General features: G+C 36.2%; 1 protein-coding gene across 1 annotated transcript in view; it reads right to left on the bottom strand.

The window, feature by feature from the left end:
* Positions 1-24,224, bottom strand: part of LOC122801037 (coagulation factor IX-like) — a 255,068-nt gene that overhangs the window by 17,158 nt on the left and 213,686 nt on the right. Inside the window, exon 7 of the mRNA XM_044070500.1 lies at positions 19,839-19,956. Coding sequence (XP_043926435.1) covers positions 19,839-19,956 — 118 coding nt within the window. The remainder of the gene's footprint in view (positions 1-19,838; positions 19,957-24,224) is intronic.

Here is a 24,224-nt window from a genome sequence, read left to right as displayed (position 1 = left end):
CTTTTAGGGGTTGCCACAGTGGATCATCTGTCTGCTCTTGATTGGCAGTGGAGTTTTATGGTGTTGAGTTGCCAGCCCGGTGCCCAACCTTCCACAGAAGGCACACACTCATACCTAGGGCCAGTTTAGAGTGTCCAATCCACCTACAGCATGTCTGGGATGTGGGAGGAAACCCACGCAACCACAGGGAGGACATGCAGACTCCACACAGAAGGCACCCCAGCTGAGAATCGAACCGGAGAACCTCTTGCTGTGAGGTGACAACGCTAACTGCTGCACCACCGTGGCTGCCCATAAAAGGATATCATCTATAATGTAGCTATAATTGCTGGGTTTTAGAATATTTGTGGATAAACATGACTGACCATGCTGAGTTGATAAAGTTAAAATGTCATTAGTCTGTTTGCAGGACTAGTGTGCATTTGTGTAAAGCAAACTGGTGTACTTTACTGTGGCCATTTTGATCACAATCAGACATGTAATATATACACAGTTGATAAAGTGACTATATTTGTTAATTAAGGATATTGGTAGGTTTTATGAAAGCAGTTTGGCCTTTTATGATTGAAATGTTCTGAAATGGGTTCTTTGTCATTATTGGTTCATACATTGTATTTCACTGTTTATTGGAAGATGTGTTAAAAATTGCATATTTAAAACGCACTCTAACAAATGTTGCTTTATTAAACAAGAAAAATAATGCAAAACAATCAAGTGGATCAAAGAAAACTTGCATTTATGTCCATGGTTTGAAAACAGCCTGGATCCAGAAGTACTCTTAATACACCACTGGCCAGATGCATTTTCAATGAATGTGAGTTTCAGCAGAAGCAAAGTTTACTGCTGCTCATGCTGAGTCTGTTTCCAATGTAAGACTGTTTTATTTAACAAAAGAACATTAGTGTTTGTGCTATAAAATGTGAATGTACACTACAAGTTTGAACAGTGTTTATGGTAATTGGGGAGAACCAGCCAGTGAGCAGGATGTTGGAATGGCTGAGGGGGGAGGGGTGGAGCTTGTCCATTATCCTGCTTAGGGCCCCATTTGACCATTATCTGACTCCGCTCCACCTATCTGTGTAGTGTGGTCAACTTTGCAGACTTCATCCACCTCCATAATGTAATCACACTCTGCTGTTCTATTCTCCTTCTGAATGTAATCACACTCTGCTATTCTATCCCCATTCTGAAAGTAATCTCACTCTGCTGTTCTATCCACCTTCTGACTGTAATTGCGCTCTGCTGTTCTATCCACCTTCTGACTGTAATTGCACTGTGCTGTTCTATCCACCATCTGAGTGTAATCACTTTCTGCTCTTCTATCCACAATTTGACTATAATTGCACTCTGCTGTTCTATCCACCTTCTGACTGTAATCACTTTCTGCTGTTCTATCCACCTTCTGACCGTAATTCTGCTGTTCTGTCCACCTTCTGACTGTAATCACTTTCTGCTGTTCCATCCACTTCCCTATTGAAATTACACTGTGCTGCTCCACTCATTAATGAAGTGTAGTCACCCTCAACTGCTTCACTCACTTATATAGTGTCTTCCTGCTCCTAATGTATCTACTGCTATCTTGTAGTCTAAGCTTACAGCTCTACTCATATCTTGTATATTTGGGAACCACACATATGTCCTCCTATTGTTTCTTTGTGAACTTTCTGCACTTAACTCTGTAGTGTACACAAAATCTGCTGCACTTTTTTCTCTGTGTACTTAGTCATATTCTGTGGTACCACACAACATAGGTGAATAATAGGCTAACCACCCTAAAGGGCCATTTTTTTAAGCCTAGCTAGCAATTCTAGGAAAGGATCAAATCCTGTACTTTGTGCTTATAAGGTGAAGACCTTAACATTACATGATGTAGTCACACTATGTTGCTCCACCCCTCAGTTATTAATTCATGTTCTGTTGCTTTGATCACCTCCATTTATAGATCTCTTCATTTCATCTCCAAAATGTGGAACACTACCATCTCTAAATGAAAAAAATGTTTAATTTAGGAAGTGCACATAACTGTTTGTTCATATTTACAAAAAGTTATGTCAACAAAATATTCAGATTCAATATTATGTAGCATGGATGTTTGTTAAAAAAGTTCTTAACAATGAATGCATGATAACCCCTTTTTGTGTGGAACAATGTGGAACATGGGAGTTTTAAGACTCAGTATGACGAACATTCCTCATAATGAGGTATAGTTGAGAGGTGTGTCTTTGTTATTTTCACCTGTACAGCACAATTATACTTTGCTGCTAAACTCAAGTCTGTGGAGCAGTCACACTTTATTGTTCTATCCACTGATATATTATTAGTAAACTCTCTGATATATATTTGTAACACCTATATACTGTATTGAATTATCACTTGTGACATAGGCAAACTTACATTTATATAAAAGAAATCAAACCATATTAACAAGTTTACATTTACAAACATTATAGAATATATAACAATATACATGCTGTACAATCTAAGCAACATTACATGAATTATTCAATTCCTGCCTTCTCTTAAACCTCACTCTTCCTCCAAAACATTTTCTTCATGTATTGTTCCCAGAATTTCCATTTTTTTCTATGCAACTAATAAATTAAAATAAATTAAAAGTAAAAATAAATTAAAATAAAAAAATAAATCAAAAGACATCTGGAGCATTAGTCCCTGGGACCTGAAAATTGGCTTTGTTCCAAGTCGGACTTTCCCAGTTAACAAATATTAAATAAACAAATAAATAAATAAATAAATAAATAAATAAATAAATAAATACATGTTATTTACTCCTACCCTTTTATGAAAAACTGAGGGGCTGCCAGCCCAGCCAAATAGAATTTTATAAATAATTATATGTCATTGTAAATATTAATATGATACACAGGCTAGTTTCAGAGATGTATGAAAACTGTGTTATGTTCTGAACTTCAAAAATGTAACCACAGTGCACCCTGTTGGAATAAAGTTGATGAGTAAAGCATTTTATGACTGTCTGATCTCAAGCTAGGAGACAGGATGTCTGGGCTAGGAAATTCTTTCTATTTTTCTAAGACAGAGATAATTACTAGGTTTTACATGTAAAGTGTCTTTTATTGCTGTGGCTTCCTGGCAGGTGCAGATTACAAAAAGAAAATGTTAAGATTTTAAGTTCTGTGTGCATGGGAAACTTAAGTAGAACTGTCAAGAATGATGTAATCTGAAATGACACAAGCACAGCATGACAAGCAACTGCAGGGTACAATTCTTTATTACAAAGGTTTAGCGCTTTTTCCCCACCAATAGTGACTTCCTCAGAACAATGAAAAATAACCCACCGAGCCTTTATATAACAAACCAAGTCCTTAATTGATAAATTAATTAATTAACCATTAATCAGCATTTAAAATAACATACATGAATTAAAAAAACATATATTATGCGTACAAATAAAACTACACTTAAAAAAACTTTAACCTTAAATATTGTTCAATTTTAAAACACATGTGATTGCAGTAGTTTAATTTATACCCAGGTACTCAGTTGCATTTAAAAGCAACTGCCATTTAAGTTCACAAATATTTAGGTGAATATCTAAAATTCTACTCTAAGAATCTTTAACAACCTGTTGAATAACCACAAATTTGAATTTATGCCCTTATGTGTATTAATATGTCTAGTTAACCTGCCATGTCTGATATCCAACAAGTGTTCGGCTATTCTGTTTTTAAACTGTTTACAAGTTTTCCCTACCATCTGCCCTTTGACAATAGATTTTTTATGATGGGCAGGGTGCCATCTATTAAATTCTAAATAGGAATTGGAAAAAGTGGGCTTTCTATAGATAGCTGACTTTAATATTCTGTCAACTTTATTATAGGTTAAATCCACATCAAGATATGTAATATGTGTTTCACTATAATTATAGGTGAATTTAAAAAATACTTCTGTATTATTCACATATTCAAGAAAAAGCTCAAGCTCCGCTTCAGTGCCTTTCCATATAACAAGCAAATCATCCAAAAAAGAGGTGTAATACTGAATTTTACTGAAAAAAGGTCCATCCATTATATATACCTGTTCCCAGAAGGACATAACATACTTTGCAAAAACTGGGGCGCATGCTGCCCCATTGCAACCCTTGTTAACTGTTTGCAATGTTGACCTTCAAAATATATATAATTATTTTTAATACCACCTCCATTAATGTGGCAAACATGTTTATATCATCCTGGTCATAGACACCGTTTTTTTTAACTGGGTTTCTAGCCAGTCATACCCTTTTTGGTGGGGAATCACAGAAAATAAATTACATACATCTATGGTGACCATAATATTATCTTCATTGATTTTTATTTTATCCAACCTTTCCAAAAATTGCCAAGAATCCTTTGTAATATATAGAAGGGCTTCAACCCCTTCTGAAAATGAAAATCCAGAAATCTACTAATAAAATAGGTTTTTGATCTTTTCCATCCACTATGGGTCTAAATTTAGGGTTATTAAGCCAGAAAAACTAACAGACATGGCATTGTCCTTATTAAACAATGTGTCAATTCCAGCTACTTGGCGGTTAACAGCATTTATGAGCAAAAACAAACTTTTAATGACTGTAAAAATGCTGCCAAAACTGTATTATTGTGTAGCTCCCCTTTTGGGGCCATTAATGGCATTTTGTCTGTATCATCAGAAGGACTAAATAATGAAATGTAAATGGCATGAGCGATAGTTCATCTAGTATAGCTGCTTTTTCATCTTTAAGAGTAATTCAGCCAGTAATGCCTGTTTTGAACACCGACGAAGCTAATATAATGGCCAATAGTTTTGGTGGTGAACTTTTTCCTGATACGGAAAGTATTGACTTTAATTATAGCAACAATATTATTTTCGGTGCTTTACAGGACTTGAATGTAGAAAATACATGTGGTATTAACAACAATCTTTTTAGTAGTGACGTGGACAATGGTGCTGACCATTCTACTAATGCAAATTCATCAGTATTGCATAGTTTTTAAGCCGGTAGAGATGTTATGGCTGCCAATAGTTTTGATAATGAATCTTTATTCAATTTAGAAGGTATTAATTGTAATTTGAGTGGTTCTTTGTCGTTTACAGGCACTAATGTTATTTGTGCACAAACTACTGGTGACAGTGGTTCTAGTGCTAACACTGAGGTACTTTGTGCATGTATAGCGAACTATTGGAATCTCAATAGGGATTTTAACCTGGGAAGTAATATTAACGTGAGTGTTAACTTTGATGTTATTTCCTGTCTCAACATAAATGAAGGCATAACATTAGTATGCCCTGAAAGTAATAATGACGGTAAAATGATAGATTATGCCGCAGGACAAATTTATGGTTGCTATGGTGGCATTAATGTTGATGCTCATAATAATAATAATAATTTTAATGTTGAATTATTGAGTGAAAGGGATCAAACTGGTGGTCCAGATGTTTCAAGTGTTTTTAATGCACATGTGAATGATAATTTAAATGGGCAAGAAGTAATGAATAATTCTTGCTTAATTTTTGATGATAATGTTATTCATGATAATTTTAATGATATAGTGACAACGTTTGAGAGCCACATGTAATATTGAATGATGCCCAGGATTTCAAGGTTTACAATTATTCCACAAAATATGTAGGTGTAGAACATGCCAATCTCCAAGCTAAAGGGTTTACTTATGTACCAAGTAGAAGGGGGAGGTTAGCTGAAACACTAATAGAGTAAAGTGTTTCACTCAAAAGCTTAATTTGAGGGTGTGGTTTAATGATGCTGAAGCTTTTAGTGACACACAGGAAAAAAGGCATAAGAAACCAAGTGTGTTTAATCCCCCAATGAATAACTTGGTTAAAATTTATAAAAAAGCTTGTGAGAAGGAGATTAGGCATACATATAAACAAAATGATTATAAAAATATGCTAATAATATTACCCATGAAGAGGACATTTTGTTAAAGGATTTAGCTGGAGATTGGAATACCCGTATCATGAAACCCGATAAAGGGAACAAAGTGGTCATTATGGATAGGAGTGATTACTTAAATGTCATGAATGTCATATTAACAGATGGTACATATGAGGAAGTCTCCCTTAATGAAATACAAATATCATATAAGAAAATAGATCAAGGTTTGGAAGATATGTTGTACTAAGGGCAAATTGGTGAGGATGAATATAGTTATATGACCAACAAATATCCAATGATATCCAATATATTTGGTATACCTAAAATCCATAAAGGGCTAAATAACCCTAAAGATCAAAAACCCATTTTATTAGTAGATTTCTGGATTTTCATCTTCAGAAGGCATTGAAGGCATTTCCATATATCACAAAGGATTCTTGGCAATTTTTGGAAAGGTTCGATAAAATAAAAATCAATGAAGATAATATTATGGTCACCATAGATGTATGTAATTTATTTTCTGTGATTCCCCACCAAAAAGGGTATGACTGGCTAGAAACCCAGTTAAAAAAAATGGTGTCTATGACCAGGATGATATAAAGTAGCTTGTCACATTAATGGAGGTGGTATTAAAATAATTATATATATTTTGAAGGACAACATTACAAACAGTTAACAGGGGTTGCAATGGGGGCAGCATGCACCCCAATTTTTGCAAACTATATGTTCTTCTAGGAACAGGTATATATAATGGATGGACCTTTTCTCAGTAAACTTCGGTATTACACCTGTTTTTTGGACAGATTGTTTGTTATATGGAAAGGCACTGAAGCGAAGCTAGAGCTTTTTCTTGAATATGTGAATAATACAGAAGTATTTTTAAAATTCACCTATAATTATAGTGAAACACATATTACATATCTTGATGTGGATTTGACCTATAATAAAGTTGACAGAATATTAAAGTCAGCTATCTATAGAAAGCCCACCATTCCAATTCCTATTTAAAATTTAATAGTTGGCACCCTGCCCATCATAAAAAAATCTGTTGTCAAAATGCACATGGTATGGGCTGCCAGGATGGTTACCATAGACAAAGAATTTATAGATTTGTTAAATAAAATACAAGAGGCAATTGTACATAAACATAGAATTGGATTTTATAAACCTCTATTAGCAGGTGGTGATGATTGAAAGTTAGTATGCAGAATAATCTGAATAATTATTCGATTAGTTTCATTATCACATTTAACTTGGATACCCCTGATGTTGTTGAAATCATTCTAAATAACAGGAAGATTTTGAAAAGTGACAACAATGTTGGGCAAAGGGTGGGTATATTACCCAAGGTTGTCTATAAAAAGGACCGATCATTTAAGAACATATTGGAAACTGCTGCCTTTGTCAGTAGTAGGTATCAACATAGAATTAAGGGCAATTTTAAGTGTAATATGTACACTTTTTGCCCATATATTTTGGAAACATCTGATCAGTACACACATCAATTTTTATTGATGGAAACTTTAATTGTTGTAGCCAAAATGTAGTATATGTGTCTAAGTGCCAGTTATGTCCTATTTTCTATTTAGGGAATACTTAGAGAGTTTAAAAACAGAACAGCAGAACACTTGTTGGATATCAGACATGGCAGGTTAACTAATGCCTTAAGCAGACATATTAATACACATAAGGGCCATAAATTCAAATTTGTGGTTATTCAACAGGTTGTTAAAAATTCTCAGAGTAGAATTTTTGATATTCACCTAAATATTTGTGAACTTAAATGGCAGTTGCTTTTAAATGCAACTGAGTACCTGGGTATAAATGAAACTACTGCAATCACATGTGTTTTAATATTGAACAATATTTTAGGTTAAAGTTTTTTTAAGTGTAGTTTTATTTGTACACATAGTATATGTTTTTTTAATTCATATATATTACTTTAAATGTTGATTGATGGTTAATTAATTAATTTATCAATTAAGGACTTGGTTTGTTATATAAAGACTGGGTGGGTTATTTTTCATTGTTCTGTGGAAGTCCCTGTTGTAGGGAAGAAAGCGCTAAACCTTTGTAATAAAGAATTGTACCCTGCAGTTGCTGTGTCATGCTGTGCTTGAGTAGTTCTACAGTTTTTGTCAGTTGGTTGAGAAGTAATCTGAAATGACTCTGCAGTGATGTGTATTATCAATTTAAGACTTTCTCAGAGAGAAAAATTGAGCATTTTGTATTTGTCTTCAGAGCTGACAACAACTCACCAGCACTTTGCCTTGCAAGTAGAATTTAGAACATAGTTTCTCTTAGAGACAGATAGGAATATAGCCAGATTAGTCTATCTGTTTTCTATATTTATGTCAGACTATCCTTCAATATTGTTTTAAAGTATTTTCCTATGATTTCTGAACTCTCTATTAGCACTGTGTTGAACTGATGAATATTGTCTTGTGTTTTTATTATTTATCATTAAATATTTTTAAACCTTTCAGCTGTGGCTGTTTTGTGTAGAGATAATTTAAGCTCTCCAAGTACTTGCATGTATTTGGTGATACTGTATAAGCCACTCCAGTAGTCTTAGCCCTGGGTTACACTTACTATTTGGATAACTGTAATAGCACACAGTAGAATTGGTCACCCTTTGGTAAGGGCCTTATAGTAGCTAATAAGTTTGGTGGCAGTGATTTCTACCTTATAGTCTGGGCAGGAGGAGGCATAGCTGGAGAACCTGTGCCAGCCTTCCCCAGACGTGTCTGTGTGTTTGTATACAAACCAAATCTCAAAGTGTGTATGTGTCAGCCACTTGGGCAGGGACATGAAGCACTGGATGGACAGAGAGGGTGCTGGAGGTTTTGGCTTGACCACTCAGCTCAGATCTATACCCTATAGTTGTGCCAGTGGGGATTCTTAGTGGGGACCTGGAGAGAAAGGGAGAAACCAGCCCCAGACTGACTGGGATCTCTGTGTGCTTTTATGGGAAATTGTACTTTACTGTGTGTGTACATGTTATCCTCCCAATGTAGATGCCCCTCACTGGTGCTAGTGGTGAGGATTGAGGCTCCTTGATTACTGGGCCATTGCACGGGTATCACACCTTTTTTAAAGAACTCGCTTCCTGTTATTTTATCTCTGTTACAATATTCACTACTTCAGGTATAGTTGGTTTAGGTTTTGATTTCCATTTTCTAGTAATTGCTTTTTTGGTGGCCACCAGAATTAAACTTAACAAGGCCTTACAATTTCTAGGCAATTCAGATCCTGTATCACAGCTCAAAAAAACAATTTCCTTAGTTACACTCATTTGTTCAGCCAGTATTCTTGACAGAGTACTCTGTAGGGCATTTTTAAAATCTGGCAACTCATTATACTCCCAAAACATATGTTCCCAGTCACATCTTTCATTCCCACTACATCTCCAATCTACCAGTGTGCTTGTGGTATAAAAGAATCTCTACAAACACTTCCAGGCAAAAATTCTAAATCTTCTAATTTTTGTTGCATATTTGGGAACCACACATATGTCCTCCCATTGTTTCTTTGTGAATTGCATATGTAATCTCTCTTCCCAATCTTTTCTGACCTCTTCTTTTTGATTTGTATAGTTATTATGCAATATTTCATACACCCTACTAATTATCTCTTTCTAACAGCAACTTTTGTACTAGATTCAATAAAAAAACTCAACCAGTGCAGGTATTTCACTTAGGATTCCTTAATCCCTTTCTCTTATAGGTTTATAGGTTCATAGGTGTTTACCAGGCTAATGACCACAAGGGCCTTTTTAAGCTTAGCCATTCATCCCAAATCTCAGAAAAGTTCTGGTACCTTTGATAAGTGTAAGTAGGGGCTTGAGAGATGAAACATTTACAAGCAGGGGGCGGGGAAATTAACCATTTACAGGCTGCCTGTGGGCATTAGAGACATAGGTGCCAAACCAGAGATGAATTTCCTGTTCCCCATCCACTTGTCCAAGTTACAGCTGAATTGGGTTAGGGAAGAACTCTGCTTCGCATACATGGGGAGCCTGTTCCAGAGATAGGGTAGTCCCTGAGATACCTTTCCAGCAGTCCCTATTTATATCATGGGCAAGGTTTAAGTCTTTAATACCGTGACAGGAATGGACCCCATTCCTAAGTCAAGATATGATTAGTTTTCATGAAATCAGTATTGTTCCAGTCTTTGATGTTAGGCAAGAGTACTATTCTCAGCATCCACAATGTGCCCAGTATTGCCTCCTTCTGTAATTCATACGGGGTTACATGCATTGGTAGCATATCTAATTATGATTGTAAGTTCCTTTTTATTAGTCCCATTGCTACTGTTTTTATAGTAACTGTCTGTGTATCTTTCTTACACATTGCTCTCATTTCTGCTTGCAAATCCTGGTATTTTATGACTTTGTCTCTCTCTTATGTAAGATGCCATTATCACTGTGTGTAGCAATTTCAATGACAAACACTACTTTTATCTTTTTTTTTTGTTTTTTATGGACCTTTATTTCTTGACTGTATTTTTAACTGTTTGTAATGGGGGCTTCCATGTAATATAAATTTCATCATTATCTATACTGCTTTGTGGTTCATATTTCCAGTGCTTCTCAGCTTATTCTGTATTTTAATGTTTGCACAATCCCCAGTGCAACAGTCTTGACACAATATTGTGCCTTTCAGTATACATGCCTTATGCCATGAGTGTATCACACCCAGCAACAAGATGTGTGAATGTTTCCATTTCTGTTTTACAGAACATGCATTTGTCTGTTTCTCTTACATTTTCAGTTGACTTTGTAAACTATCATGTACATAATCCACTATACAGTTCTATGTTAAATCTTGGTCAGCATGAGGTTATTCTAGAAGATCTCTGTTATTATCACTATATTTGTGGACTTTCCAATATTTTTCTGGTTTGATTTCCATTCCTTCTTAATCCCGAAATGTGTCTGTTAAACCTAAGAAAATATGTCATCTTAGGCTTTTTCTTCTCATGTTTAAAACTTTCACTACATTTGGATCTAATGAGATCAACAAATATGTATGCAGTCCCAAGACTGCAGATCTATACAAGTAGTCAGTTTTGATGAGGCCCGTACTTCCTTCAGAGAAAGGAATTTATAACTCTGGTTTATACTGAGTTTTATATATCATTTGATAAGCATGAAGCATTTTTATTGTTTTTGTATCCAATTGATCCAATACATTTTGAGGCCAGTCAATTACCACAAAACTGTAAGTTATAACAGGAAGAGCAAACTGATTTATATCTTGGACATTATTCCTAGATGTCAAGGCAGTTTTCAATATTAGCTTTACTCCTTTGAAGCACTCCTTATTAAGCTTTGCTCTTATTTGTTCATGTTTTTTTTGCCGAATCATCATCTATTCCCAAATATTTATGCAGTCCCTTCTGCATTCCTGTCTCAGGTAGATATTAATGATGTGTTGTCACAGTGTGCCATTTTTATAATGCAGTCACACTGTACAGCTCCTCCTGTCTTCTGCACATGGGCACAACCACTCAGATAATTATGAATGTGTACACTGTTGTGTTCAGACACAAATCAGTTTGCACACAGATAATTGAAAATTGGGTATAGTGTGCACATGGATGCATATCTGTACATGTGTGGAAGAAGATTAGATTACATGTGAACACAGGGCTTAAGTGGGTTTGTAGAATGTTATGGGTGGAAGGACTATATTTTTGTGAATTACTGGTTGTGGGATATCCAGATTATAACTGTTATTTTACTATTTTATGTAAGTGCGCATGTTCCATTACCAAAAACACTTGCAGACACTGTTGTATAATGTACATATATAACAGGGACATAATGATTAAAAATACTGAATTACATGATGCAGAGAAATTTTGATGTGGAAGTAGGAAGTAGTTAGGGGTTCTTACAAATGAAGTGAGGTTGACACACACAATATTGGAATGACAAATTATGCGGTTTAAAAAATAAAAGCACAACATCCCATATATCATTATTGACAGATGTGCCATCTGTTTCTCGCAGTTCAGCCAAGACACACGCCATTGACAGCAGACTATAAATATGCTGCAGAAGGTATAACTAACACACACACACACATACAACACACACACACACACACACACACACACACACACACACACACACACACACACACACACATGCATTTATATGCAAGTCTAGTAATTTGTAGGTTTTCTCAAAATGGGAATCGTCATTTATTTTTAATGGATTTCCTGTTTTGTTGAAATCCTTTGATTTATAACAGTCAGATCACAGAATAGATGGGCTAAAGAAATTTCTTCTTAGCCCTACTGCTGTGGAATCTCAGAGTTAGTATATTTGAAGATGCAAGGGTGTGGAGGTCTTGCCCACCTGCAAATGCATCGCTTTTGTGTTTTTGTTGAATTCAGTAGTTTGTGGTTTGATTGTTTTTCTCCAGAATGCATTCTGATGGAAGTTTTGTTAATACTACGATATGTTTTCATTGTTTGTATTTTGTACACTAGTCCTAAGGTCCTTTTTTGTGCACTGTCAGAGTACAAAGCAAAATAAGAGGTACAAAGCAAATTTAGCAAAATAATCTGCACATAGAATGTGGTACATGAAAAGAGCCCTGTTCACGGTACACAGTATTTATATTTATTTTGTATACCATACTATGCAAATGCAGTTTCCTTTGTGTGCTTATTACAGAATTTGACTTTTTACTGATACCCGAAACCTTAAAACTAAACTAAATATCTGCATTTGGATGATTGTATGTAGACAAATGCATATTTGCACAAGCAGTTACATATGTATTAGTATATACATAAATGTATTTCTCCAACCTCTGTTGTTGCGCGTGTGTGTGTGTGTGTGTGTGTGTGTGTGTGTGTGTGTGTGTGTGTGTATGTGTGTGTGTGTGTGTGTGTGTGTGTGTGTGTGTGTGTGTGTGTGTGTGTGTGTGTGTGGCTGTGTGTGTGTCTGTGTGCCTGTGTGTGTACAGCATTTCTTCTTAACCTGAATTTCTAATTTCTTCTGCATGTTTAGTTGCATGATTTTTAATTTCTGCCTGTCATTTTTGCATTAGATTTTTAAAGCTGTGCTGAAAATTCCAGTTTAATTATTAACATTGCATTTAAAAAGAACTGTCTTGTGTCAAGTAGATAGGAATTTCAGAACTCATCTGACACTTTTTTGTAATTACTTTACTCTCATGCTGAGTACAGCTTAATTTCTTTTTAACTTTTATTCCAAGATTCTTAACTGTATCAAGACTTTGAATTACCTGATCACTTTATTCCTTTTTCATGTACAGATTTTTCTTGTCTTCTATACTTCTTTTCCAAAACACTCCTTCCAGAAACTATACTACATTTCCCTTATGTATTCCTGAAACTCTTCCCACATCTATTCTTTTGCCCCCCTCATCATTATCCTCAGTTCATCAGCATATCTGACTATGTTTATGCAACATTATGTTTTTTTCTTCATAAAGCATTAAACTGTGTGTGTGTGGGGGGTGAGGGGTAAAGAAGCAAACCTTTATTTTGCACACCAAAGCTAGTGCCTCAGCCCTACAGCCCTCTTAGTCTGAAAAACATTATTGATGGCATGCATGCTACATAGCAAAATCTACTCTATCAGCGAATTCCTAAGTGTAAAGTAGAAAACTAAACAGGAAATGTAGGCCATTTCACCCATGATACTTAACAAGAACTTAATTCACATGTTTCATTGTAACCCCTGTAACAACTACAAAGTAAAATAAGATATGATGATTTTTTTTGATAAGTGTCTTGGGATGTTTTCCATCTACCTGATCTACCATCAACTCAAGCAGATAGGGCGGTTTTTAAAATCTGTACATTTATTAACTGAGAAAGCTCACTGGACACAAACTTCCTTTTTAGAGGTGACCCAGGAGCACTGTCTGGTCAAATAACTTCCTCAAAGTCACATAGTAGACAATGGAGGTGGAAAGAATCAAACCCTGTACTCTTGACTATAGGATACAACTTGTTCTTATATTAATTCCTAGAGGTATTGCTGCATGATGTTCCTGGTGGGGCAGGTGATAGAATTACTTACCAAGTCAGGAGAAAGGATAATGGAATTAGACGTACCTGCTGTGGAGACTGTATTCATGTGAAGTTTTGGCTACCTGACAAGGTAATGCAATAAATAAAAGAAGTACCTGAAGCAATTAAATCACATAATGCTGTGGACTGTGGTGCTGTTGTGGGGCAGATGCCAGCTTAAGTGGAAGTGGTCACTAATGGAGTGAATCTGGATGTGAAGGAAATAGGTACTCTGAAAAGGATGATGTAGAAAGCAGATGAAAGCTGGAAATTAGAGGACTCTGGCATGCTGCAACTAGTATTTGATAAAGAAAATACACAGAGAATGAGTTGAGATACCAAGTCCTGTGCAGCAGTTGTTAGTAGTGGAAAAGCAAGAGGAACTTTGACTGAAGGGTGAAATCTTAGTGTCTACCAGGGAAATCTAGCCAATATGCATGTGTCCCTGGACATGCACAATTCCCCCACCCCCACAAGGATGGGAACACACATCATTCCTTATGTGTGTTGTCATGTGACTTAGCCGCTAATTGAACCTTGGTCACAAGGCTAGGCTACAGCCTTCTATGACATCAGTATAGGTATGGAGAGAAGGTATTTTTGAGAAAATATTAATACAAGCTTAGGAATGCTTATTTTGGAAGAAGGGAGAATGAGATTATTTGAGGATCTGGAGGATTTTAGCATTCTTAAAAATTATGATTGTAATATTTAATAAATATATTACATTTGATAATTAAGGGTCCAAATGGGATGATGCTGGAAGAAAATCATTTTTTGGTTGGGAAAAAGCAAAGGATGTTATGCAATTGTTAATAGTTATGAGGGAGATTCTAGATGATATTATTAGAGAGAGAAAACTGTGTTTAAGATGGTAGTGTAAGATATTACAAAAACATTTCACAAGATAAAGCCTAATCATTTACCCAATTAGATCAAAATATCAGAATTATGAAAAATGCTGGAAGCTGGTTGTGGGAGATCATGGTACAGAGGGAAGTGGGATTTTGCTCTTTTCCACGTAGTATGATATCAGGGCTGATATATATATATATATATATATATATATATATATATATATATATATATATATATATATATATATATTTATAAGCAGTAGGTGGTGTGTGAGTAGGTACACTGACTCATGCATGTTTGGGGACATAACCCTGGAACATCTACAATAAAAACAATTGTTTTTGCTGTCCACTTCCACACCCACTACAGGGAAATAACTTATTTCTCAATCTGTTATTATGCCAGTCTTGAAACATTCTGTAGGTCAAGATTTCCTGTCGACAAAATGTAACATCCAAGAAGGATGTTGACAGAATGAACAGTTGATGAAGACAGTTGAAACCATCTATCTATCTATCTATCTATCTATCTATCTATCTATCTATCTATTTATCTGTATAGTTGACATTAGTTTTGTTGAACTTTATTTTGTCAAACAGAATAAAAGCCAGCTTATTTGATCGAAAATCTGCTGATCACTCATACTGGCTTTTATTTCTGTGTGAGATCATTGTATAGTGGAGATATGGAAATTTATCCATTCCTCACTGTAACACCATCTCATTGTTGGAATATATAATTGTAAAGGAGGAGGGTGCAGGTGGGGGGGTTGCTCTCCTGCAAAAAAAATAAATAAATAAAGTTTATGATACTTTTTTTTTGGAGAGGTTGGTGATCACGCATTTGCATTTGATCTCTTGCAGTTCAATATTTTATTTTTTCAACGAAGGGAGATACACCCATATAATAAGCTGCAGTATACTCTATCAGATTCATATCTCTTTAAATTGAAAGTTGCATTATGTTGTCAGCTGTTATGTTGTATGTGAGATGTGCTTGCATGCAGATAAGTGGAGTTTTGTTAGTAAGGATTAGAATACGTGATAGGCAAGGAAATAAATTTAGTGGTGTGTGTGAATGTTTTGGAGTGTGTGTTGGTGTTTCTGGGCTAGGACTGGAGTTATGGCTAGGTAAGGTGATTGTTTTAGCATTGTATATGCACAGTAAGCGCAGTGGTATGTGTGTTTGTGTGTGTGTATATGTTTGTTTACCTATCTTTTGTTTTAGTACTGTTAGGGAAAGGGCTTATTTAGGGTAATATGTAGGAATGGGGTTGGAGGGAGAAGCAGGATTAAGGCTAGGGTTAGCCCAAAAGAGTAAGGCAGGTTCTTATATTAGTGAGTTTGTCTGTGGACCTTTTTGAGCCATAACAAAGGTCATATGGTAGTTAAAATAAATACTTGTCATATTTGTAGGCAAACATGGACATAATAGGACAACTGAAAAGGTTCAGTTTGATGAATAATATGATCAGCATACCATATTTTTAGGTAGAAATGATTACTGTATCAAAACGGAATTACTTGAGTTTGTGAATAACAAGAGACACAAGGAAGTCTGACAAAGACACAAGGAGCTGAAGGAAGAACACAAAGATAACAGAATGCAAGAGAAAAGTAACAGTAACAGTATGACAGAAGGAGAAAAGTGAGAAAGACAGGATGTAGGAGTACCTGAAGGAAGAAAGGTATTCTAATGCAGGGGAGATCCTCTGTACCTCCACATTATAATAACCAACTCTAAAAATCACATCTAAGTAAAATAGCTACATTCTAGATGAGTCAATTTCAACTGAAGCAGGATTTGACATATCAAGTCTGACAAAATGTGATTTGGCAAAACCCAGTTTCAGCCAACAATGCTTTTGCTCCTCTTCAAAACTCAACTAATTATCCCTCCAATCTTATGAATACCCTTCTATGTAACCTGATATGGGCATGCATTCTGTCTTTGTCTTGACACATCCCCTCTTGTGGAGGCTGTTCCTTTCACCCATCACCTCTGCTTAAAGTCAGTAAAATTACAGAAACATCAGATACAGATGTAATAAGACTAGGCATCAATCTGTAACATGTTACAGAATCAAGAATGTATTTTTAACATTATATTTTTATTTACTTTTTAATTTTATTTGTGTCTTGGTTACTGGGGTAGGGTACTGATCATAAAATGCCCAATTTCAGGCTCAAACAAAAATAATAATAATAATAGTAAGATATTTAAGAAACCAGCAACAAGTAAAAAGAAGTTCAGAAACAATATGCCTTCAAGAAGATGGACTATTATAGCAATAACCCATGCCTGGGTGTGGGTAATGCTGGATTTACCCACGGTTGGTGTGGTTAGGTCACGAGGGCGAAGCATAGTGAGACAGTTTTGGAAAAAGCAACGGAGAAAGCAAGACCTCCATTGCTTTTTACAAACTGTCTCGCTATGTTAAAGGAGTTTGACATAGCGAGACAGCTTTAAAAAAAGCAACGGAGAATCTCCGTTGCTTTTTTTAAAGCTGTCTCGCTATGTTACACTCGTTTAACATAGCGAGACAGTATGAAGCAATGGAGATCTTGCATTCTCCGTTGCTTAAAAAAGAGTTATAGTAATGGAAAAAGTCCGGGCGACCGGACCTTTTTTTCATTACTACAACTGATTTACAACGTGCACGCTGGCCAATCAGCGTGCACGTTTTTGAATATTAATGGGGGGGGGGGTCGTTGTATAAGTACATAATTACATACTATAATTATATGGAATGTAATCTTGAGGTGCATTTATTGGATTCATGCCTCAAATACATAATAAGGTGGTTATGACCAAAGAATTGATTGTAATCTTCTATTATGTACATAACGTAACCTTTTTAGAGAATAAAATGTTCTTGTACACTCACACTCACTCACTCTGAGTCCACCATTACTCATAGAGTTTTCAAGGCATAGGGGGACAAAAGTACATTGCCAAGTCTTTCTTCCATATCACACGTATGCACTTACACCTACAGACCATTTAAAGTTCATAATCCACCTTACACTTGTCTGTGGAATGTGGGGGGCGGGAACTGGAACACCTTGGGAAAATCCCTGCATACACAGGGAAGACATGCAGCCTCCACTTGTAGTGAAGTGACAACGCTACCCAAAAAAATCTGAGGGTGTGCAAGGAACTGGGGGGTTGGTCAGACCTGTTCAAGACTTCTCAGGTAAGTGGTAGTACAATTAGTTAACTTGCTTAAAACTGGCAAGAAAGTGCCTGAATACTAGAAAATGTTTGATGTGATTCACTCTTCTAAGACTGGGAACAAGACAGAGGTCAAAAGAAATCAAGTTGACAGTTTACTCTTGTTTAAAGAAGGTCACGGAATCACTACTTATGCAAAGTATTTTAGAACATCCACAGATATCAGGACTGGGCCAATTATTTTTCCCAGTCCAGGTATGTGACATGCAAAAATGGTTGCAAGAACAAACATGTATTTTTGCTTGTTGCAGGAAGTTATGTAACAAGTGCGATATGCATGGAGATATAGAAAGGATGAAAACTAATATGGCAAGATTACAAGTATTGTCAGAAAGGCAATTTAAATTTAGTACATCTGTGAAACAAGAAGGAAACAGCAGAATCAATTTTACAACTGGAAAAGAAACAGTATCAAAACAAAAATGAGATGGAGGACCAAAGTAAAAATATGAGAAGGTAAGGATTGCGAGAAAGAAGCAAATAGTACTACTAGGATATTCAGATGGAGAGTAAAAAGCATTAGCAGCTGGAAAAGTTGTTTTGTTATGATATTTTCTAAGGAGTTAGAAAGACCTTTCATGGGGGACTTTGTGCAATGTGCAGAGCATCAGATTCCCTTGGTATCATAATATCGTAATGTCCGATACTCAGCCTTTTGCCTAACGAGTGATTTATTTTTATGAACCACTGTTTGACAAGACAGTGAAGCATAGCACAACAGAGAAGAGCATGCTATACCTGTCAGCTATGCTGTGCCATGCACATTAAAGACAGACCATGTCTGCAGTCGCCAGGGCCACAGTAGATGATCTTTCTATGCACAGATATGTGATCATCAGAACTGGACTGTAGAATCCTTCTAGTTCACGGCTAAAAGAGACAGTACACTGGATGATGAGACTAGAGTGGTATTCTAATATCCACTCTTTGCATTCCTCTTTGTTTGTGAAAGCAGATTCCTGCTTCATTCTGAGTATAGCCATTGCTGTTTAGGTATGCAGGGCTTGTTGCACAACCATACTCTCCTGCCTGAAGTGCTTGCCATGTGCCAGCATCTAATGGGAAGTTACAGACAGATGCCATTCTCTTGGGCCATCTTCTAAAGCAAAACATCTTAAGAACTGCAAGCTGAGATGGTGTAGTGGTTAAGGTGCTGGCTTTGCATGCAGACATCTGTGGTTTGAGTACCAAGACAGGCAACTTTTTTTTTTATGGTGGGAGGTTGGCATAATGGTTACGGTATACACCTTACAGACACAAGGTGGACGGTTTGATTCTTACATGGGGAAATTGGCTATGCTTAAAATGACCCACAAGGGCAGTTAGCCTAGTACTATCTATGAATCTAAAAACTCAGGATCAGGACACACAAAGCATATTGCTTTCTAGCAGAAGTCCATCAGAAATAAACAGTACCCTGGAAGACATTGTGGACATTATTTTAAACATTACTCATGCTGTCATGCTCCACAACATAGAAGCATATAATAAACAGTATTGCACAGTATTGTGAGACATGACTGAATTTTGGTATACCAAACAAAGTGCCTCATGGGTTGTGCGCCTCTGTGCACTATGTTTTTGAATACCTGCAACTGAGTATGCAAATAGATTCCGACAATAAAATGCAGGATTACAGACTGATACTGGCAACATGGCACTCATAATCCATTCTCTCTACTTCCATCATTCTATTTGACTTTGTTGAATACAGGAGAAGATCTCTTAAGCTGTAATAAACAGAGCATTATCAAACATTCACTGAAAGTTAACAGCTGTTGTAAAGAAGCAAACTCACCAAGAGTCACATAACTGGGCTTAACATCTTCAAAGCAGTGTGCGGCTGAGAGAATCCATCGCCTGCTGATTAAACTACCTCCACAGAAAGATTGGTTTCTTTTGTTCCATATCAACACCTATGAAAAATGAAAACTGAGGCTGAGTATGTGTGGAATATGGATTTGTGAATAAACATAGCAGCAAACAGATACACAGGTCATACAGCAAGTCATATATTACTCTTTCCCACCATTATGTGATCTCATAGTCTGTGCTAAGCCTTGAACCTAACCCCCTGACATTCCCTGTGTGTATTATAACTTTTTAATTATAAAACTCAATTACTGAGTCTCTAGACTTATAGTTTCAAGCACACATCATTTTCTATGTATTATAACTAGCAAATGGGTCTTATTTAGAGCATCATATTTTTATGTAAATGTAGAAAGGCCAGTGGGTGACAAATGTTGCTATGATCAAAATGGAAACAAAATGGAAACACCCTGACATTAGTGGATCTTCTATCCGATTCATGGCATACTATGCTGGAGTAAAAGTCAATGCCAAGTCTAAGCCGTAACACTGGAAAAAGCTGAACGATGTCCTATGTAGAGGCCATGCCATTAACCACACTGTTTTGTTTCCATTTGACAACCACAAATAGTAGTGTAGCCAAAGGCATAGGGAAGAAGCACATGAAGGCTAAAGTGCTTAAATGGGAAGTACATACCTCCATTAGAACTCTTTCAAGTGCACTACAGGAAAAATTATTTGCTAAAAGACAAAACACAGCAGCTTAGAAAGGGGCAAAGTACCTAGTAATGTCCTAGAACTTTGGATTTCTAAGCAGCTATAGATGAATTGGTGTCTGCCACCATATTAACCACTTCCTTCACAAGAAAACCAGAGAAAATATTGGGAGAGGACATGTGCGCCTTCAACAGGAATATTTATTATTCACATCACATACAGCCTGTATGTTAGAGATTTATGCAGAGGATTAAGGCTGTGAGCACCAATTGAGATATTTCTTGTTATCCAGGGTTCGATTTCCTCAGCCTTCATTTGCCTTTGTATGACTTGAGCAAGTCACTAATGCAGGCAGCACTCCCAGGTCACCCTTAAAAAGGGACACACGTGTCCAGTGGGCTTACATGGTTAACAAAGAATTAAAATACTATATTATATGCAGGTTTAAGTTTAAGGTACAGCCAGAGTAGCCCCACTGTAAGTTGTATTCTCAGATTAAATGTTTGTGTCTTGAAGATAGGTGGCTGACAGGTTTAGTTGTCGTACTGTTAAGTTTGCATTCTACTTTGGAACATACAAGAGAAATCACTTTGTTTTGTCTTTTCTAAGACATTTTTGAGTTGATTTTAGGTCTGTTAAAGAGCTTGCAAAATAAATAAATAAATAAATACGCTTTCTCATGGGTTGCTGCAAAATACCGCAGCAGCACTCCTGCTGACCTTGTACAAATCATCACACCTAGTTTAAGTCACAGCTGACTATGTTCATATAGCCTGTGAGGGGACAGTGTCTTGTGTGGGAGTAATTCTCTGAACATGCTTTTTGGTTAACAGGTTAGGCTGTGGGTAGACCCATGATGCTGAATACGATAAAACAGGTATCAGAGAATGAATGAACAAATGAACAAATTAATGAAAGAAAATGGAATTGTGTGTGCTCCACAAACAGAATACCTGTTATTCTGGAAATGCCAGTCTTTCTATGACATCTTATTTTTAGTGGATTGCTGCATTATTACATAATAAAATGTATATCATAATAAAATGATAGCTGTAATTATCTTTTCTAATAGAGAGTACGAGTGTGTCGTGGTACAGGTTATTACTGAAAAAAATTGTCTATTTTGCCTTACTGATATTAAGCATATAGCGCACATTTAACTGCTGCCACTTTACTGATATGTACTAGACTGTTTATATAGATTTAACAGATGGTGAAGATAATTCTAATGATTTTCCAGTGGGCTGTGCCCCTCCACCCCCAGTGTGGAGGCACTACTTCCACACACCTCCAGTCTCTACATACAGTGGATATAAAAAGTTTACACACCCCTGTTAAAATGCCAGGTTTTTGTGATATAAAAAATGAGACCACAATAAATCATTTCAAAACTAATGTGACCTATAACCTGTACAATTCAACTGAAAAACAAACAAATCTCTTGGGGTAAAATTATAAAAAATAAAAAATTTACAATACACTGGTTGCATAAGTGTGCACATCCTTAAACTAATACTTTGTTGTGTATGCACACCCTTAAACTAATACTTTGTTGAAGCACCTTTTGATTTAACTACAAAATTCAGTCTTCTGGGGTATACACCTGCCATCAATTAAAGAGACTCTGATTAATGCCACATAAAGTTCAACTGTCCTAGTAGGATTTGCCTGACATTTACTCAGTTGCCTGCTACTGCAAAAGCCATTGTTCACAGAGAGCTTACAAATCATCAAAGGGATCTCATTGTTGAAAGGTATCAGTCAGGAGAAGGGTGCAAGAAATATCCACAGCATTGGATATACCATGGAACACAGTGAAGACAGTCATCAAAAAGTGGAGAAAATATGGGGCAACAGTGATGTTGCAAAGAACTGGACGTCACTCCAAAACTGATGAAAAGACAAGACGAAAACTGGTCAGGGAGGCTGCCAAGAGACGTACAGCAACACTGAAGGAGCTGCAGGAATTTCTGGCAAGTACTGGTTGTGTACTACATGTGACAACAATCTCCCATATTCTCCATATGTCTGGACTATGGGGTAGGGTTGCAAGATGGAAGCCTTTTCTTACACAGAAGAACATCCAAGTCTGGTTAAAATTTGCAGAACAATACATCAAGTCTTCCAAAGGCATGTGAGAAAATGTGTTATGGTCTGATGAGACCAAGGTTGAACTTTTTGGCCACAATTCCAAAAGGTAAATTTGGTGGAAAAACAACACTTTGCATAACCAAAACAACATCATCCCCATGGTGAAACATGGTGTTGGCAGTATCATGCTTTGGGGTTGCTTTTCTTCAGCTGGAACTGGAGTTTTAGTAAAGGTGGAGGGAAGTATGAACAGTTCCAAATACCAGTCACGTTTGGCCCAAAACCTTCAGGCATCTACTAGAAAGCTGAAGATGAAGAGGAATATCACCTTTCAACACAACAATGACCCCAAGCATACATCCATATCAACAAAAGAAATGCTTCACCAGAAGAAATTTAAAGTTTTGGAATGGCCCGGCCACAGCCCAGACCTAAATGTAATAGAAAATCTGTGGTGTAACCTGTAGAGGGCTGTGCACAAGAGATTTCCTCACAATCTGACAGATTTGGAAAGCTTTTGCAAAGAAGAGTGGGTCAATATTGCCTAGTCAATATATACCATGCTGATAGACTCCTACCCAAGAAGATAATGCTGTAATTAAATCAAAAGGTGCTTCAACAAAGTATTAGTTTAAGGGTGTGCACATACAACAAAGTATTAGTTTAAGGGTGTGCACAATTAGGCAACCAGTGTATTGTACATTTTTTATATTTTATATTTTTCCCCTAACAGATTTGTTTGTTTTTCAATTGAATTGTACAGGTTATAAGTCACATTAAAGGTGGGAAACATTTTGAAATTATTTATTGTGGTCTCATTTTTTTATATCACAAAAACCTAGCAATTTAATAGGGGTGTGTAAACTTTTTATATCCATTGTATACTACTTCTAGCATTGCACCAATTCAGAAAGAAGGTTTGTATTTGCTATTTGCATACTGTCCAGCAATACACTGAGTACATCTGCACACTGTGTATCTGTTTAATCATTGTCAATTATTCATAAGAAGCTCATCTCAATATTATTGCATTGTTGCACCAACACAGCTTGAAATAAAGGATTGTATGCTTCTTTTTGTGAACACAATATTTCTTTTCTTATCCTTTTGATTTTGGCTTATAGTATGAATAAACCAGACATGTAGCATTTGAGATCCTCTCTATGGAGTACTAACTCAAATCTCAGAGTGTGTTTTCTGGCAAGATGTTGCATTCTGCCCCATTATCAAACTTAATGTTAATATTTTTGCCATAAATGCACCGTTTTCAATTCAATGGTTCATATTCTTGTGCCATTTATATGCTCCTGCCTATTCTGCAACCACACTATCTAATGCACATACATCTGTAGCATTCATATACAAGCTTTCCATTAAATAGGTTATCCTTACACATTGGTTAATTGCAAAACATTTCCCAGACTGTTTTTTTTCTTTTCATTTTTCACATTTTTGAGAAACAGCTGCTCAATAAATCTTTCTGTCAACGCTCTGTTTATTGCTGGACAAGTTTTCCCTCATGGTTTTAACCACATCTTGAGCAACATGGAATCTGTTTAGCTGT

The sequence above is a fragment of the Protopterus annectens genome, chromosome 4.part1 (assembly GCF_019279795.1).
Source record: "Protopterus annectens isolate FY-2018-M chromosome 4.part1, PAN1.0, whole genome shotgun sequence".
NCBI lineage: Eukaryota > Metazoa > Chordata > Ceratodontiformes > Protopteridae > Protopterus > Protopterus annectens.
The sequence above is the reverse complement of the archived record's forward strand: the minus strand, read 5'-3'. Positions and strand labels throughout refer to the sequence as shown.